The sequence below is a fragment of the Toxorhynchites rutilus genome, chromosome 2, assembly GCF_029784135.1.
Source record: "Toxorhynchites rutilus septentrionalis strain SRP chromosome 2, ASM2978413v1, whole genome shotgun sequence".
Taxonomy (NCBI): Eukaryota; Metazoa; Arthropoda; class Insecta; order Diptera; family Culicidae; genus Toxorhynchites; species Toxorhynchites rutilus.
In genome coordinates this window covers 151221511-151242071 of record NC_073745.1, presented here as the reverse complement: position 1 = coordinate 151242071, position 20561 = coordinate 151221511, and the positions used below count along the sequence as shown (strand labels likewise).

General features: G+C 39.2%; 1 protein-coding gene across 1 annotated transcript in view; it reads right to left on the bottom strand.

The window, feature by feature from the left end:
* Positions 1 to 20561, bottom strand: part of LOC129770874 (protein O-mannosyl-transferase TMTC1-like) — a 585978-nt gene that overhangs the window by 225617 nt on the left and 339800 nt on the right. Inside the window, exon 2 of the mRNA XM_055774024.1 lies at positions 10299 to 11784. Within this exon, the coding sequence (XP_055629999.1) occupies positions 10299 to 10975 (677 nt within the window). The 5' untranslated portion in view covers positions 10976 to 11784. The remainder of the gene's footprint in view (positions 1 to 10298; positions 11785 to 20561) is intronic.

The window sequence follows — 20561 nt, the reverse complement described above, 5'->3', positions numbered from 1 at the left end:
CATTCCGCTGTTATTTGCATCAAGTGTTGATCTTTCTTTTCTTCGACAGCATCAATCCGCCCCCATTCCCAGCTCGATTTGCTACCCACCCAATCGGAAGCGATGCTCCCCTTGGAGTTTTTCGTCAGCAACATAAGCGAGTATAAGCGGGAGAATAAAACAAGATTTCGAACCTGGGTGGAGCGTTTTCGTGGAATATGATAAATATCCCCAATCAATGTTATTTCAGTAAAAATTGTACCGATTTCTAGCGATAACAAAAACAGATGGCAGCTTTGGAGTGCCGGTCGCTTTCTACGCACTGATCCTAATGTGAATGGGTATGGGTATGCTCTTTATGTTGTTCCGTTGAAATCTCTCACATTATGCTTCTGGCAATGGTGACGGGAGGATTGTTATCGGTGTAGCAAAAATAGTTGTCTGTGAATGTTGTGAAATTGTAACGAGGGACTGAGAAGTGAATGCGGGCGATACGTGTCACAATTGAATTTTCCATCATTTCCGAGAATTCAAACCGAAGATGTTCAATTGCGAGCACGGCTGTCTACAGCAGCTATGAATATTTTTGATTGCAAAAAATACAAAATTCATTAAACTAAAATTTCTCAGTACAAATTTCAACTTCGACAAATTTCATAATATTAGGCTGTCAAAAAAGTCCTGCGGTATTTCCGCGAGGTGTCGTTGTAAGCGCGTAGTTCTAGTTGTATTCATTGTATCGAGTCATACTATAGCTTGTTGGAAAGGTATTTTTGTTATAATATAGTCCTTGACAATGTTTTGTTTGGTTAAGTCGTTCGTGAGTTATAGTGTCGCAAATATGGAGCAAAATAAAGAGAAAATCCGACATATTTTACAGTACTACTATGACAAACGCAAAAATGCATCTCAAGCTGCCAATAAAATCTGTGCAGTTTATGGACCCGATACAGTTTCCATTTCCACCGCACAACGTTTCAACGTTTTCGTTCTGGTGTAGAGGTCGTCGAAGATGCGCCACGCTCCGGAAGGCCTGTCGTCGAAAATTGCGACAAAATCGCTGAATTAGCCGAGAAAGACCGGCATAGTAGCAGCCGTAGCATCGGCCAAGAGCTGGGAATAAGTCATCAAACCATTATTAACCATTTGAAGAAGCTTGGATTCACAAAGAAGCTCGATGTATGGGTGCCACACACGTTGACGCAAAAAAACATTTTTGACCGTTGCGACGCATGTGAATCGCTGCTGAATCGCAACATCGCAACATCGACCCGTTTCTGAAGCGGATGGTGACTGGCGATGAAAAGTGGGTCACTTACGACAACGTGAAGCGCAAACGGTCGTGGTCGAAGCCCGCTGAAGCGGCTCAGACGGTGGCCCTCATTAACGGCCAGGAAGGTTCTGCTGCGTGTTTGGTGGGATTATCAAGGAATAATCTATTATGAGCTGCTTCGCGCCAGAAGCTCCGGGAGCTCGGATGGGAGGTTCTTTTGCATCCGCCGTATAGTCCGGACCTTGCACCAAGTGACTACCACCTGTTTTTGTCCATGGCGAACGAGCTAGGTAGTCAGAAGTTAGCCACAAAAGAGGCCTATGAAAATTGGCTATCCGAGTTTTTTGCCAATAAGGAAGCGAGCTTCTATAACAGGGGTATTATGAAGTTGGCATCTCGTTGGGAACAAGTCATCGAACAAAACGGCGCATATTTGACTTAAAACAGATGATTGTAACTAATTTTATGAACAAATGAAAATTCAAAAAAAAAATACCGCAGGACTTTTTTGACAGCCTAATATATCAGGGCGTTGCTAAAATTTTTACCCATCTGTGCGTTGGTGGTTTCGTACGAATTAGGGCATAATATGTGCATCCAATGTGGTCACGGATGTTGGAAGAAAAGCGGAGCACAGTCTTGCAGCCTGCGTAAATGCTGCATGCGATGCGCTCACCGAATGGTGGAACGCAAGGCGGAGCTCAGTCTCTTAAGTCTGCATGACGGTCTCGGGCATCAATAGGTTACAGAGTGGCCTGCGTATGATAGCGATGGCGACAACGCATGACGAGCGAAGTTGCTCCGTTTAAGCATATGTGTTCTGCTTCGAACCCGTATCAGATTCTTTCCTTAGCTTGTGGAGGGCATCGATTGATGATTGGAGACATGAAATCATTGAGACACTGTATTGCCGGTCGCAAGCCCGGAAATGAGGAATATTGGAGCCAAAACATAGCCTCAAGCTCCGGAAAGGTGTGTGAGTAGTCCCATCTCTAAGGTATGTCGTGTCGAGGGATGAATGGCCGAGGGGATTTTAATAAATCAAGTAGCTCAGTAGAGGCATATCATCTCAATTACTGAACCACGGGTTGTACTGGAATCATCGAAAATGAGGGTGATAATTGAGCCTCTGAGGGCAATGTCATTAACAGAATGTCCGTATGTTCCACTTCAACTTGGAACATATGGTGAACAAAGCCGTCCGTACCATTCGCAATTGTTCTGGGCCAGTTCATAATATCAAAACATGCAGGAAGTAGTATGTTACGTTCCGAAGAGGTAGGAGTTACATGGACTTGTCGTGGTCAGGCCACCCACGTGTTATCTTAAATGTTGAGCAGGTCAATGATGACGTTAGGGACAATTCAAGGTAGTCAACGAGGTCTTTGGCCAAAAGATATCGGTGTTCAGCTGCCATTATGACTAGAACTATTCATCCCCTTGGTTACGCTTCTCGCAGAATGGGCAATCACCTATTTAGGGCAGATGCAAGGATATTACAGAAACGGGTTGAGCTGTCTCACATTATGCTGGGGAGAAGCGAGCATGATAACTTGCTTTCCAGTCAGGTAACCAGTGATGAATCAAAAATTTCGACTTATGTCCCATACAGGGGACTCCACTGGATAAGGAGTGGTATGCCATCGGAAACTATTTCAAAAAAGTTTCTTCCGTTATGTTATGCGTATTTTGGAATCTTCATGGCGTGATCCACTGGGAGTTATTGAATGCACGCGAGACAGTTGATCGATACCGCTATTAGGATCAGCTTAACATAGTGGCCAAAAAGTTAAGCAGATCCCATGTGTCTGCTGCTAGGAAACCCATACCTTTGTTGCATGTTAATGCGCTCCCGCATAGAACACAGGCAGACAGTAGCGAAGGCACAATTTAGAGTTTGACGTATTAGAGAATCCGCCGTACTCGTCCGACCTAAGGCCAACAGATTATCATATATATATATATGGTATAGACCAGATCAAGGTTAGGTGGAGGTACGTTGTAGCAAACGAAAGGTGGAGGATGGTAGGAATAGGACATGAAAAGAAAGGAACAAGAGAGACTCCTTAGCCAAGTAAATGGCTTCTATGTGGCTTCTCTTTTTTTAATAATTCATCTTGCGCCTTAATGTGTGCAGCACAGCATTACACTTGTGACTATTAAAACTAACCAACACCGGCTTCGGAAGTGAACCGCCCAGTATGCAGCACGTGAAGCAACCCTCAGAGATTGAAGCGTTTCTCTTTCAGAACATTTTGACCCTTCGAATACCCAAGCAATTCGAAGAATGTCGGGAGTGAGAATTGAACTCGTGACCTTTAGCGTGAGAGGTATGGATGTTACCGCTACGCCAGATCGCCTCCACAATGGTTTGTATGTATGCGAGCAGATATCTTTTTCTGTTTTCTTTCCTCTTTTCATTTGGGGTTGTGAAAAAAAAGTCCATACGACGTCAATGGGGATCGAAACCAAGGCCGGCTGGAATGCGAAGTTACTTTACACGACCACGCTATCCATATAGCTGCCAGCGATATTATAAAGAAGCGTGATAATATTACAACTCATCTTAAAATGAAGTTGGAAGGTGTTTTCTAAGACGATAAAGAAGAACATGAACGAGAATATATCTTTCTCTGTCTGGGCCGTGTATTTGGCAAACTATACGAAAAGCTTTCATATGCTTTCATTTAATTGTGTCTCCTGTTTCGCTCCCTCATATTGGCTCTAGCATATATATTATACAAATGATATACATGTATTGGGGAGCTCATTTAATGTAATAAATCGGGATGCCAGAACATGTGCTCAAAATTAACTTTGGTTGTATAAATTTCCGAAGGCATTGTCAAAATTGAATCTTGTTGAATCATCAGTGGACTGTACAACCTTTGGCCCGTGTATCTGTAAAGAGTGTGTGTATGTATTGCCGCGACTAAGTAAAAGTTTATAGATCGGATAGGAGGGATATGAAACAGGGACACAACGAAGGAAACATCATTAAACGTTGACATCGGCGTTTCTGAGGAGCAGGTATAGATGAAGCAGAAGATCAGGATCACGGCTACCTAAGATATACCGGACGGGGATATCCGATTGTCTGCCTTTTGCTCTAGAGAGCTGAGAGCGAGCAGCATGGAACCGGATACACGACCAGACAATATGCTCGATGTCGTGGTAGCCATCGCCACAATCACAAAGATTGTTTGCTGCGAGCCCAATGCGATAGAGATGCGCGTTTAGGTTGTAGTGATTGGACATGAGCCGAGTTATCACGCGAATGAAATCACGACCTACATTCAATCCCTTAAACCAAGCACTCGTCGAGGCCTTAGGGATAATCGTGTGTAACCAACGACCGAACTCATCTTCACTCCACATGCGCTGCCAACTAATGAGTGTGTGCTGACGAGAAATCTGAAAAAAATCATTGTCAAATTGAAGTAGTCGAAGGGCTGAATTTATAGATTGACGTTCGTTTCAGCAGAAACATCAGCTCGGCGTATGTTGATGTTTTTAGTTTGCTTAGTTCCCCGCGATCACGTAAAAATCGACTCATCCAATCTTGATCTTGAGCTGTTTGTTTACAAATTTGGAAATGATTTGTTCAATTTAACAAATTTTGACACATACAGCTATTCTATGCCAAACCGCTATCAATATTTTTTCCAAATTATTTTTTTTTTAATTCATAACTTTTGAGCTACTGGACCGATTAGAATGATCGACATATCAAATTAGAGCCAATTAGTCTTCTTCGAAAAAAAAAAACATTTGGATTTTGTTTTCAAAACTATTGATTGTATTTGTTGTATGTATATGTTTGTTTACACGGTTTAGTTGCTTCAGGTATAGTTTACATGGTTTAGACATAAAGGGCACTATATTTTTTAAATTTTTTTGTCTTGATAGCATAGATCTTTTTACAAAACATATTCAAAAATCAGAGAGATGTTTTATTTTGCTTTGACGTAGAACTACGTCTAACCGGAAGTTATAGAGAGTAAAATGAAAATACATGCACTGAACATGTAGGAGAAAACAAATGATTTCGAAAGCTTTTAACTCCAGCATTTCTTAATAGATCGCGAAGATGTTTATATTAATTGATAGGGGATATTTCTACGCAGCTATCACAATAAATAACATTGTATTTTCCTTGAAGTAAGCAATTGAATAATTGCGAAATGTCAAGCATTGTCCAACGGCACTATGTGCCTTGTGGAGGCGATCTGGCGTAGTGGTAACATCCATACCTCTCACGCAGAGATCACGAGTTCAATTCTCACTCCCGACATTCTTCCAAAAATGGAAGTAAAAGTGACGAACCAGCCGAAATGTGCTGAAAGTCACTATAATAGAGAAAAAAAAACTATGTGCCTTCTTTTGATTGGTTCAATTTGTGCTCCTAAAATGAGTCCAACCAAAAGGAGAAACCAGAGTAATAGCGGAATATATTTTGAATACAAGCAAAGAATTGTATTGTAAGTCGCTCCCCTTGTAAATCTACCGCTAGTCGAATGAAATAAATTTGGCTGTTTCTTTCGAAAACATTATTCATTTTCTAACCGCGAAGCAGAGCTGATGTGCTAATGCCATCGTTCTAGCATGTAGCGGCGGAAGTGTCAGAAGCAGCGGCAGAAGTTGCTGGAGCGGGGGCAGAAGTGGCAGGAGTAGCAACAGGAGTATCAGAAGCAGTGACAGGAGTGGCAGGATCGTAGCGGTGGCAACGGCGACAGTGGGCAACTAGTTTCAATTTTGCTGCGCTCATACACTAAGAGCCCCCGCAGAGTGCAGACATATCATCGGCCGGTAATAGTTGGACGAGAAAAAGTCTGCAGACTGCGGGAGCTTCTAGGCCACAGTTCCGCTTGTTCATCAACAACGACCAACGAGTTTTGAGCCATCCAATGGAAAACCGTAACCCATCTTGACAAGTATTTTTGGACAAGTATTTTTGTTTTTTTTTTTAACTCATTTGTTTATTTTAGACTCATTAGCATTTAGCTGTAACATAGCTGAATTTTAATCGTGCACATGTCACATGTTTATCGTATCTATGAATAGAACATTACACAGTTGCCACTTTTCGGCGTAAGAGTATTCCCTTCTATACCATTGCATATGGTACATTTACATAGGACTATTTAGGCGTAAGAGTATTCCTTCTGTACATCCATTATCCAGTTACACTTTTTTTCAAAATGCATAACATCTGAACCACTGGACCGATACCGATGATAAACATATAAAATTGAAGCCAATTAACTAGTCTTCTCTGAACAAAATACAATACTTGCGAAAAAAATAGTTTTTTTTGTAATTATCGATTGTTTTTGTTTCTAAAGAAGGATAGCTCATTGACTTTAATTTGATGTGTCGATTATCTGAATCGATCCAGAAGTTCAAAAGTTATGAATTTTGGTGGTGAAAAAAAAGGGAAAAATTGATTTTTCGGTTCATCGGATAATTTCGAAAAATTATAACTCAAGAACAAAATAACGCCTTTCTGATTTTTGCGCCCTTCGACCCGAGACCATGCAAACTGTAAAAAACAAATACAAACAATAATTATGAAATCAAAAACCATTTTTTTTGCGAGTGAGAAACCAGTTCATTGTCTTTAATTTGATATTTTAATCATCGGAATCGGTCCAGTACTCCGAAAGTTATGATATTTTAGAATTTTTATGGGAATTATTTTTTGTTAATTAATGGGAAAAGAAAAGGTGCTTGATCTTCAAAAGTTGCAAATTGCATGTATACATATGTTTCCCATCCGACAATGCTGTATGTTGTAATATAATTCGCGCAATTTTACATATAATCTGTTGGGAGTCAACCTAGATTTTATCATAGATCATATTTAATAATAGTTCAATGAGAGAAAAAAAATCCGTAACGATAAAAATATCGGATACATTTCTGTAATGGTCATGATAACACAAACACTCCATAGGCCAAAGCCAATTCCCTGGAAAAAAGGCAATGAAGATGGTCGAGTTTCGAGCGACATAGCAGACGTCAGCCGCTGTGTTTATCTTTGATTGCCCACCGCATCCATGTAAAAATGCTATTTTCAGTAAGTAATTTATCAATTAAAAACGTAAATTTTTTATAGAGCTCCCGCTGAATATGAAGCTAATGTGATAGTGCTCTGAATATTTGTGAAATCACGTCGAAAAAGACGGATAAAAGTGATATTCCCATGTGCCATTTTCACTCCCCCACGTTCATTGAAACAAACGAAGTTTCATTATTTTACCGTTATGAAGTTGATGTTTGTGAGTGTCGGTGTGTATGTTGTGAGATAATAAACGCCGATTAATCAAAATTTCACCGAAAATGTTACTGCTTTCGAGAACTACGCACACGACTGCTCTCTGGACCTTTTTACCACATGAATAATCGAAATAAGCCACGATATAATTGTCATCTGTTAAGAAACAACCAGTTGAATGATTTCATGAGAATTTTGGCTCAAATTATCATGCAACCGTGAGTACTTTCAACATTGTTTTGTTTCATCCATATACATTCCATATTGAATGCAAATAATTACGACACGATATTTTGCTTGCCAATACAGATACACTCGCCTACTGCTCCACCTCTATATGTACCTCATTGGGGCAAAGAAACGAAAAAAACATTTTTTTAAATTTGCTTTTCCACTAGAAAATTTCTTGTTTTCAAATTTTTTCAATTGTTCCAGCTTCCTCCGGATTTTTTTCTGTTTTTTTTCAATTCATTTATTTGCAAGGCTCAATCGCATAAAATTCGTGGAGCCACTAATTCAAAATTTGTTTACCCAAAAGTTCAACTTGATTCTATGTTTAGTAGGATTCGACCGAATACTCGCGTTTTACTCGATGTTGAAAGAGCAACAATTTTTTTTATACATACATTAACAAAATAATCCACGGGTTACATGTATTTTGCTCGTGAATGACAATATGGTAATCTCTTCTCAAAGCGTTTCCGTTAGGGGAAGTGGGGGCATAGTGGTCACCCTAAGGAATATGCCCATTTCCAACGCCCACATACCGATTCAATTCCCGTTTCTCGAAGAATATTATAGTTCAACTCATTGTTCTTCAAGATAGCATACGGCTTTTACTATAAAAATTAAAAATAGTACACTTTTTATCATTAGAAAGGAAGGTGAAAAACCGAACTTTTTTTTTGCTTGGAGTTAAAGTGGTCACCTAGTGGGGGCAAAATGGTCACCCGCGCATATCAAGCTAAATGGAATAGTTTTTTTGCGTTTATGCGTCCAAATTTGTTCAAATAATATTTATATAGTAGGTACACGTATGAAATTAGCGTGGCCTATTTACCTAGAGTCTCAATTTAAATTTTCTCTTGTATACCAAAACGTAATAAGAAATACATATCTTTCCGCATAATGAGGCTTGGTTTAGTTTAAGTGGCATATTTATCCAGGGTCAAAGCCATAAAAGGCTTTAGTAAACAGAACATTGTAAGTTGTTATTCACCTATGACCACTTTGCCCCCAAACATCAAAATAATTTCTATGCTAATTAATCGCTGAGATTAAAAAAAATATCTGTTCACCTCTTCTAGAATATGTGAAAAGTCGTCCAAACTAATGATTTGTCCAATATATTAGATTGAATAAACTAAATTACACGAGAAATTTCTTAGACACCATGCGCACAGAACTATGGCCGAATGGCTATCGAGCGAGTAATTTCTGTTTTTATTTGTATTTTGACATGCGACAGCTCCACTGAAGTACAGGGTGATTCAAAATTTATTAAATTCTTCAAACATAAGGTGACTATCAATACGGCATCTATAGTCAATAGCCATACTACCAAACAAGCAGGTGACCAATTTACCCCCCAATGACCAATTTGCGCCCACTACCCATATATTTATCCGTTCCGTCCAACGCAATCTGCCTACCACATGTATTCAGTTCAGTTGCACATCATTCGCTCCCAAATAACACAGTTCGTATGGCGAATTACCGTCTTTGGTATTGTTCGTGAACGGTTTGCCCATATTTACCATGGAGTCTAATGCCCGAGTTGCGTGCAAACATGTTGTAAATACCTACATTATTGGTTAAATTGTTTACTCGGTTTACGATCTTCACTATTTGTGATTTGAGCAAAAAAAAAGGCTGAATAAATTTCCCATCTAAGGTATATAGTTGAACATATATCGTAATAACGATTTTGCATAATATGAATTTGAGATCCCTTTATTTTCGACGTAGTCCTTCGTGATAAGCAAGGCCTATGAAAATCGACTGTCCTTTCAAATTGCAACAAGTTATCGAATAAAACATTTGACTTAATTCGGATCATTGTAATAATAAATTTGAATTGAATTTGAAATTTAAGTAAAATTGTCGGATTACTATCTCCCCAACTTTATATTATTACTGAACTGATAAATGAAAAGTAATAGAAAAATTGAAGGTATTGAAGACAGAGAAAATTTGAGGTATGTAACGGGATAAGGCGACAGAACTGTGGCACACACGAAGTAGTACCAGGCTCCTAGTTGAAGAGACAGATGAAGGAATGGGTTTTTGGTTGGTATGCAAACGATGGAAGAATGTGCTTCAAATACAAACACAAACACGCTGCTAGGCTTGCAGCGTCGCTTGTACTATCTATTATAAGTATTGGAAGACTTAATGGTACTGTTCACAATAACCGTGGTTGCCGAACGTACTGCAAGTACTGGAGAAAGTAAAATGAAATGAAACCGGTTCGAAAAAGTTGGAGAATTCAATGTCAGTCCCTAGAGACCGATGCGGGGCCTAATATGTAAAATATTCTATTCATGAATAAAATATTCATTATTAATAATACCATCTATTAAAAGAGTTTCACAGTGAATACTCAATATGCAGAATGCATCTCATTTATCCCAATTTGAGGATCAGCCTCCTTTCAATTCGCTCACATTATTCATATGACTCTTAACCGTCTTCTTTTCATAAATTGTACCCCACTCCATTCCTCTCGAGACCTGGCATTAGATTAATCACAGTGCACACAAGACTTACCGGAACGTCAGCGTCGTCAGCGGTCGGTATGATTTATGGCTGCTGAGGTCAGCCATCGGCGTACCCCAGAAGTCGTTCCGGAACACCTGCGAGATCGGGCTGTATCCGAGCACGTCCTTGTTCACCGTAATTGCCGGAATGTCGTCGTGCACAAAGTCGCCCTGGACACCGTTCAGATAGCACAGCACGGCAATCAGCCCAACGAATAAATACACCCGCCAGTCGACCTCTTCTTCGTCCCTCCTTCCGATGCGGCATTTCCTACCACTATTGCTAATTCCACTACCGCTACCGTTAGTACTACTGCTGGAGGGAATGGTCAAGCCACCACTGCCGCATCCGGAAAGATGATTTGAGCTATTTTTGTTAAAATTGCACTTTTCTGAATCATGCTGATTGCTGTTATTTAGGCTAGGGACTGCACCGTTGCACCATCCGGCATGATTAATACTGTTGCTAATACTGTTGCTGCTGTTGTTGTTCAGAGCATCTTCTGCGAGGGTGTGTTTCTCCGAGGCACTCGACGTAGATGAATATGATGAGCATGACGATGACGATGATGTTGATGTGGGCGTATAGTTTTGACTACCGTATCCGTTGGTGGTGGCCTCCCATCGGCTTCCGGACCGATGAGACATGCTCACCGGGGGGTAAACGATCGTAACTTTGCGCTTCATGTTCGTTGCTGCTGCTGTTCGGTTGGCCTGAGCTAACTTCACTGCACTTCTTCGCACTTCACACTTCCTACGACTTTCGCTAATTTTCACTCATTTTTCATGGCCAATCAGCCGAAGAGAGAGATAGCTTGAGTGCAAGCATATTCCGGTCTAATCCAACTTCTTTGCTGGTAATTTGCACTTTAATAAAACACGCCACCACGGAGGGGAAAAAACTACGAAGCTGCAGCTCTTGGTAAGAGCATTACGTAAACTATATGAGCAACAGTAGGTGCTGACTGTGCGGATGGGGATGAAATATAATTTATTATTAATTTCTTCTGCTGCACTTTCCTCACTTCGTTCTCATTTTGCTCGCGCTACGTGCAGAGTACATTCCAAAAGTAGACAAAAAAAACACACTTCGAGGATATAATTTCACACAAGGATAGCTTAGAGATTCATTGCTCAACGCTTGGGAAAAACACCTTCATATGGAGAACATTCACTTCCGCACACAATTCAACTTCATCCTCGGATCTGCGGATGCGCGTCTCGGATTTGCCGGCTCATATCATAACATCATACCTTCCACCGCTTCTCCACTAGTGCTTCCACAGTTTTGACAGGTGATGAATCAAAAGCACGACCAGAATTTTCGGTTGGCTCTGTGCTCTTGAAGATTATCTCGTATCTTTGCGTTCAGGACCGCTTGTGCTGCGGAACTTCCATATGATAGCAGTGCGAACGGAATCGTTAATCGTACGTGGCTCGTTCCGCGGAGATTGTCATCGAATTGATGATTGCAGTCTGGATGCTGTTGATCGACTCTGGAAAGAGAAAGAGTAGATTTTAGTGAGTTGTTCAAATGTATAATATATTAATGTTGGGTTGCTCGAAAGGTAATTGCCGTTTTTTCCATTACAAATAACATACATTTTTTGTACATAAAAAGAACGCATGAAGATGAAATGTACATCTTTTTGAAGCTTAACCTCTCATGTTTGGAATATTTCACGAACAAACTTTCATCTTACTGTGGGTAGATGTACTGGTGGAATTCTTTCTGTTTTGACGTAGAACTACGTCTTTCATTAAATCAGAAAACAGGTCACGTTTTTATGAAATAAAGTTAACGTTAATAACTATTTTTGTCGCGAACGTATTTCGATTCACATACCAAACGAATCGGAAATTCCCTAAGATTTGTTTGATATGCTGTACATTATAATCCCATAGTATGTATATGGTTTGAATAAATGAAAATTGGAAGCATTCCCATTTCCTCATACATTTGTTCTATCCATTTGTGTGCTTTCTCGAACTGAACTGTCAATAACGAGCAACGAAGGGGAAATCGAAAGATGTGAAGTCTCCGTGAACGAAGGAAAAGAAGAAGAACGAAGAGGAAAAATTTGCCTAGAGTATAAACAGTGGATCTCGCTGAGGCAATATTCATCATCTTGCGTGGACACCGACTAGACAACATCGTTGCTGGACGAGCTGGACGTCGAGGGATCGAGTGCCTTTCTCAAGGCAATGAGGGTGGAGGTGTAGTGCTGGAGTAGAGTAAAGTTTTCCAAGGGCCTTTCTCAAGGCTAGAGACGAATGAACTGAAAAAGTTTAAAGTCTCTATAATACAAAACCTTCCTTCCTTCCTTTGATGAGGCAAACTTTCATTCTTCGTAAGGAAATCGACTGAACGACATCGTTGCTGGGCGAGCTGGACGGCGAGGGATCGAATACCTTTCTCAAGGCAATGGGAGTGGAGAAGTAATATTATGGATAAAGTAATGTTTTCCAATGGCCTTTTTGAAGGTTAGAGACGAATGAACTGAAGAAGTTTAAAGTATCAAGCAAGGAAGGAACGCAAACTTTCAGTATCGTTCTGTATTCAAAGCAATGAATATCGCTCGTTCTTCCTTGTTTTGCGTCATCACATGTCTTCGTTTCGGATTGAGCTGTGGACGCAACCAAATTACTCACTCGCTTATGTCTCTGGCATTGCAATCATTGCATCAGACTGACGACATTGCATTAAAGTTCTAAGCTACACAATTGTATGGGTAACCATCAAGCTAGGCTATCGTCAGCTCACCAAGAAAATAAATGTTCTGGAATTTTGTCAGTGAAAACTCTCCACAAAGGATGACAGCTAAGCTAATCTAGACTGGCAGTATTAACAGAAAGGACTTCTGCTGAGAAGAGCGCAAAACGGAGATAAGTGTGTGTATATTTAGTTGCTTCAAGCCATCGTAAAGGGCGTGTCACATCAAATTGCATCACGGAAAAAACGCTGTAGAAATTTAATTTTTAGGAATTATATCTTCAGCTTTCGCTTATAATCAGATAAGAGTGTATAGATCACGTTGGCCATGCTTCACTGTCAATTTTTCGTAAATTTGGAAAAATGTCTAACCATCGACCGGAAGGTGAAGAACTGCAAAAATGGATGCTCCGTCAGTGAAAAAGATCACAAGCGCGTAGTTAAGCAGTTTAGACGTGATCCGAGAAGTTCGGTCAGGGATGTCGCCAATAAGCTGAATTTGTCAAGTTCATTCGTCCAGCGGTCCAAGCAGCGGGAGGGCGACGAACGACATTTTTCCAAATTTACGAAAAATAGACAGTGAAGCATGGCCAACGTCCTCTATACACTCTTATCTGATTATAAGCGAAAGCTGAAGATATAATTCCTAAAAATTAAATTTCTACAGCGTTTTTTCCGTGATGCAATTTGATGTGACACACCCTTTACAAGGTTCAGAAGGCTCCTAACCGCGACGAAAGGCAAAACATGGTGGGGAAGACGCGAGCCCGAAAGCTGTACACCGAAATGTTGACGAAGCCGCATTGCCTGGTAATGGACGACGAAACCTACGTCAAAGCGGACTTTCGTCAGCTGCCGGGCCTGTTGTTCTTCTTCGCAGAGGACAAATTCAGCGTTCCGGAGGAGATTCGCAAGCAGAAACTACCCAAGTTTGCCAAACAGTACATGGTGTGGCAAGCGATCTGCTCTTGCGGAAAGCGGAGCGCCCCCTTCGTGATGACCGGCACGGTAAACGGGCAGGTTTACCTTAAGGAGTGCCTACAGAAGCGCTTACTACCACTATTGAAGCAGCACGAGGGCCCGACCATCTTCTGGCCGAATCTCGCTTCGTGCCACTATTCAAAGGACGTGTTGGAGTGGTACGAAGCCAACGGGGTCACCTTCGTGCCAAAGGAAATGAACCCGCCCAACGCGCCGGAGCTTCGCCCAATAGAGAAATATTGGGCGATTATGAAGCAGGCTCTCCGGAAGAACCCAAAAGTTGTCAAATCGGAGGCAGACTTCAAGAGAAAATGGATTTCTGTTCAAAAAAAACTACAACCTGACGTTGTACAGAACCTTATGGACGGGGTAAAGAGGAAGGTGCGAGCATACGGGCTTGGGCTCGAAGTATGAATAAAAAGAAAATGCCAAAAGTTGTTTAATAGTTTTTATTTTACTGTCTAAAATTTTCAAAAGGATCGGTCTACTGGGCGAATTTCTACAGCGTTTTTTCCGTGATGCAATTTGATGTGACACACCCTTTCTATGGATATTTGTATGCGTACGTGTGTGCTTTGTAACCCGTACGTAAAAATAGTGCATCTTCGCTACGCTGGAACCCCATTTGTGTCTGCTCCCGTGTGCATTGGCCCTGTAACGATGCAACAATTTTTATGCTATGATCAGTGCTGAAAATAATCAATTCATTCATTTGAATTCGAACGACAAATACCATCAGCCATCAGTTGACAACACTTCTCTTCACACCAATATCGTGGGCTCATTGTCTACTTTGATGTACGGACATGTTTCACTCATACGGATCTCTTCTCACTTTTCTGAGAAAAACAGAGGAACAACTGGCGAGTTTGATTTTTCTATTTCTTTCATTCTTACGCTCCTCGCATTACTGTGGGAGTGTGATGCTAACACATGAGCAAGGGACGTTATAGAATGCTCTCCCATCGCCTGCTCTGTGTATACCCCGCATATATTATGACCGACATCATACTTCAATGCGGAAAGTCGAGATTGTGAGAATGAATTATTTGTTTTCGTTCGGCCAAATGCGTTCATCGCATTCAAATGAGAAGGAATAGCGTTCGTTTGACAATGAACCCTTTCGGATCTCAGTTGACAAAGTTAGCCAAATTCAAACGATCAAGCAATGCTTTCTTTGGTGACAAATGGTTTTCTTTGTCATTTTCGTCAATTTTTTTCGATTGAGATTGAATTTTCACCGCACTGGCTATGATTGATGATTGTTTGGTGTTGCAAATTATGCAGCTGTAATGATAAATATAAACATGGAGGGGAAATAGCGGGAAGGAAATATTTACGCTAGGGTATTGGTAATGAATCTCTGCTGAGGAAAATATTCAGCCTTTTTCCAAGCAGTTAACATTGTTTGTTTTCTGTCATCAATGCATTGACCTGTCTCTATGATGTTAAGGTGTTAAGGTTGTGCACCAAAAATTATTTGGGCAATACCAAGTTATTCAATAAGTTATATTAAATTATCAATTTATGTGGGCTCGCGCGCCAGTCGCAAAACTGCTTTCAACTGGGATTGTATTTGCGCTAATCTTGATCATAATGAAGCAGTGCTACTCTTCTCGAAGTTTTTGAGATTAACAGATAGAGTTTATTTCGTTTAATTCGTCACCAATAAAGTAAATGTCATTCTTTCTCCACTATGAATGACAGCTGCACTTATCCCGCATGTATTGTTCTGCGAGCACAATAATGAATTATCAAACATTTATCGTCAAATTATTCTACAATAAAAACAATTTCAAAACAAAATTTTCGTAGCGTTATAAAATAATATCCGCAGTTATAAACAAGCGACTTGGATTAGACTGCAGCGTAGTTCTACGTCAACAATGCGGTCGTGTCTTGAACACAACCTCCTATAATTTTTTAATCATTTTAGGAGTTTTTTTTTCATCGTTCCAAACATATTCGCTTCAATCTGGGCGTCAATAAATGACTCACGATGTACGCACCAATTAATTTATCCAATTCATTTCGACTGATGAACGCTTTTGTTTCGGCTTGGTGAGAGTGAAGGGGGGCATCGAACTACACGACTGCAGTGTTACCACTTTTCTTCGCTCAAAATTTCTCTTCTGAGAGCAGTCGCGATTTCACTGACAGAGTTATGGCTATACTTGATAATGTGAATACGGTATCACGATTAAATTGGAAGTTTTTTAATCATCAAAAAGTTTCTACAATATTTTTAAACGATTTCATTTAGCTTGCCCTGTGATCTGTTTGTATGTTTGTAACTTTGTAACATGTTTGTCTGTAGCGCTGACGCACATTAATAAAAATTTGACCTCCTTCCTGTTGACTGATTGATCTGAAATTTGGAACACACCTTTATCTCGGTAGTCATTATATAACTGCGTATTTCATGATCTCGAAAATCCAAGATGACGGCCGCTACAAAATGGCGGATCACATATTTTCTCAAAACCTCATCAATATGGGTTTTCCAAAACCTCACCAATATGGGTATCAAATGAAAGGGCTTGACTAGTACAATACGGTTATTTAAGAAAAATGCAAATCCAAGATGGCTGCCACTACAAAATGGCGAAATACATATTTTCTCAAATCCTCTTTAATATCGATACCAAATGAAAGGGCTTGTCTAGTATAACACGGTTATTTATGAAAAATTCAAATCCAAGATGACTGCCGCTACAAAATGGCGAACTACATATTATGTCAAAGCCCCGTTAATATTGGTTTTAAATTGAAAGGGCTTGACTAGTAGAACACAGTTATTTATGAAAAATGCAAATCTATGATGGCTGTCACTATCAAATGGGGGGCTGCATATTTTCTCAAAACCCCATTAATATGGGTATCATCTGAAAGGCTTGAATAGTAGATCACAGTAGATAATGAAAAATCCAAATCCAAGATGGCCGCAATCACAAAATAGAAAATTACTTTATTAAACAGTTTTATTTAGCTTGAACTGTTCGTATGTATGTTTGTTTATCTGTATGGTTGTCCAACATTAGAAGAAATTTGACCAATAGGAACTGACCGAATTTTTAAATTACCTTTATCTCTGCTGTCATTTTAAAACTGTTTATCTTGAAAAATCCGATTTGGCCGCCACAAAATAGCTGATTCCATATCATCTCAAAAAAAAAATAGATTGAGATATGTGTATCAAACGAACGAACTTGTCTTGGAGAACACACTATGTATTTTCTGCAATCCACTCAATATCGGTATCGAATGAAATCTTTTGACTTATAGAATACAGTACAATGGTTTTATTGTAGAAAAATATTAATTAATGATTAAACATAATAGTGTACTAAAAGCTAGAAAATAATTAGGCAAGTAGCAGTTAGCAGTTATCACACCTCTCCTTCATTAGTCTAGGGCATTGATAAGACTAAAATAAAATCGTGGGACACATTGGATTTCCATTATCCACAATTAGTGACTCATCATATGTCCCACGATTTTATTTTAGTCTTATCAATGCTTTAGACTAATGAAGGAGAGGTGTGATAACTGCTAACTGCTACTTGCCTAATTATTTTCTAGCTTTTAATACATTATTATGTTTAATCACAATTAAACAGTTTAACTTAAAAAGTTTTTTTTACTCATTTTGTTTGTTTCAATATAGCAAATTTTTAAATACAATATTGTTTCGATTTCACTCGAACTACTTTTCTTGAGCCATTTTATCTAAATCAGCTTGAGTGTGAAAGATAGCGATGCGAAGCGTGTTTTCCAAATGACTGTCAGTGATTTTGTTCCTTGACTTTGATTTCAGTTCTTTCATAACTGAAACAATTGCTGACAAATATTTGTGAATTCAAACATAAAATAAATGAGCATGTTTTATTAATTCTGGAAATCGCGCTTCTGGAACAAATCTGGAGTAGAAATTTAAGACATCATGGTTTTAAAATTTGTCACGCAGCTCTAAATCACACTGCGTTTCAATGAGTTCCATCTGTATGTTTTCAGCGGCATGTACATCATCGAAACTGAATGGGGTACAGTAAAGTTGAGAATTCTTTCATGTGCTTTGAGGTACCTAAATCTGTGACTGGAAAGCATCAACATATTTCCTAGTTATCGAAATTTAAGAAATTCTCAATGTCAGAAAATAGATAAAATGAAAATTTACCATTTGTCGTTTGAACTTGAATTTGTTTCCGAGTGAAAAAAAAAATGAAAAAAGAAGCTTGGAACTCACGATGATCGAGTTGATTGATGATTTGGACGATATCCTTTAAGACATCCTCGAATCCTACATTAGCAAAGCAAAACAGCAAAGCAAGTTGGTATTTGACAAATCAAATGTCAAATAACAATCAAATGTCATATTTCATGGTATGAGTACGTTCGCAATTCTTCGGATCGTTTGACGTTTACTCGCAACTGAGTAACTGACAACGTATAAACCCGGTTTTACTGCCGTTACTTGCACGAATTTCTGTGCAGAACAGAACCAAAAACGCGAAAAAGTCCTTTGAGTACTACCGAGAAAGGTTGTGTCAAAAGGTTAAATTAGCACATTAGGAGAAAATGATCAGTTTGGATACCCACTATTAACAAGAATAAGGGGAAAAGGGGGGAATTTGGACCACCTAAGCAAATCGAATAATATTTCCAAACCAATACGGTCTAAATAAAAAATGTCACATTGTATACTGAGCTACACTTATTTTCGTCTCAATAAATAATGTTCAATCATTATATAAAGCTTCAATCTACCAAATATATCATAAAATAAAAGAGATGATTTTTGGACATTAAAATTTGATGCGGGGTGATTTGGTCCAGTGTGTGTTTCAGCGAATAAAAACATACTTATGTTTATGTCAAGTATTTTGGGGAATAAAAACATACTTATGTTTATGTCAAGTATTTTGGGATAATGTTACAATCAGCAGACCAGAAAAGTTGGATTGACACCATCCCGAATTCTGCATGAATCTTTTCACTGTTGGTCGAGCATTTTCAAACACTTTTGATGCTTGGTCAAAGAAAATCCGTTTCTGATGGCCTGCGTTGCTCTTTCAAGCTATTCCTTCTTCTAACGTTGTCTGTTGTCCCATCCTCTTTTTGTAATTCAGCGGCATCTGGAATCAATTAGACCAAAGAAAAGTCTCAAACCTGTAGGACCAATTCACCCCACAGAAACGTGTCCATGTCACCCCACACAACACGCAAAAATTAAATTGCAATTAATTTCATTTATTGTTATCAAGTTTCGCTACATCAAATTGTTCCTCTTCGGTAGGCGAACAGAACTTTACTGCACAATACACGGAAAGTTTGTTTAATTAGCGGGAAAAACCTCAAAACCACTATCGGAAAATTCACATTTTTTGACGATCAAAGTGCTTGCTGTGTTTATGCTACCGTTTCCCTCTACTTGTGAAGTTATACCAAAGTTTTTTTTTTACTTTAGGCACATACAGTTCAACAATAGAAGGAAATGACATTATAAAAAATCCAAGTTGAGCCGCAATTTTTTAGATAAAGTGGTGATTCAAATAACCCCATGTGACCAAATACCATAGGACTACTCACAAAAATATATTTATTCAACTGTGTTGATGAGTTTCCAACTGTATTCCTAATTTCGCTGGCCACAACTGCTGAAGACGAATACTCATACATCATTTGAAAAAGGGAAATATTTAATATTAAATGAATCTTCTTATTTTGAATCAACCAACAAATTTGTACAAATTTCCGTGCTGACCGATTTTTGGATCAGAAATGAATACAAAGATCTTGCATAATATGATTCTCCAAATGTTCTACTGGGGTTTTAATCTGGAGAGCAGTCCCACATACGGAAGTTATTGAGTGGCTCGACCGTTTCCCTGGCAGGTCTCCTCGATATGACGGTGCATTGTCATCAAGAGAAATCACTTTGTTTTCTGATATTCCGATCGTTTTTGGATCAGAGCACGGTTAAATTCGATCAATTGTTTTCGATAACGTTAGCTTTTAACAGTCTCACTACTTACCGGCGTCTTTAACCAGTTTCAGTGGTTTTCTACGTTCCTCGTTCCTTGCATCAATGTTTCCACTTTTAAACTTTTTGAACCACTCATGCGATTGCAACTTGTCGGAAGTATGCTTGATATGAGCTGCCACCAATTACAGATTTATTTATTTTGTGACACCCACGATACATTTGAAAACTAAAAATTTGGAGAATTGATATTTTTCGAAACATCGAGTGTGAATCTTTATTTTTTATTGAATGTCATTTGTCGTACTTTGTACAGTACATGTCTGGTGTACCACAATCAAAACAATGGAAAACAGTTGAACAAATGAAGTCTGTCGAGATAGGTTTTTGTTCAATCTTGAAATAGATTCAACCATTACTGTGGCATACATAAAGTAAAACTAAACCAATAAATTGCCTTGAATAACATCTATGGTTTGGTTCGGTCCCGCATAATTATGTTTCCGTCCCATAAGCGCACTTTGTTCCATAGAGGGATCCCAGAAATAAACGCATAAACAAAGCGAAAATCTTCAAGACGGATATTTGCCATCTGC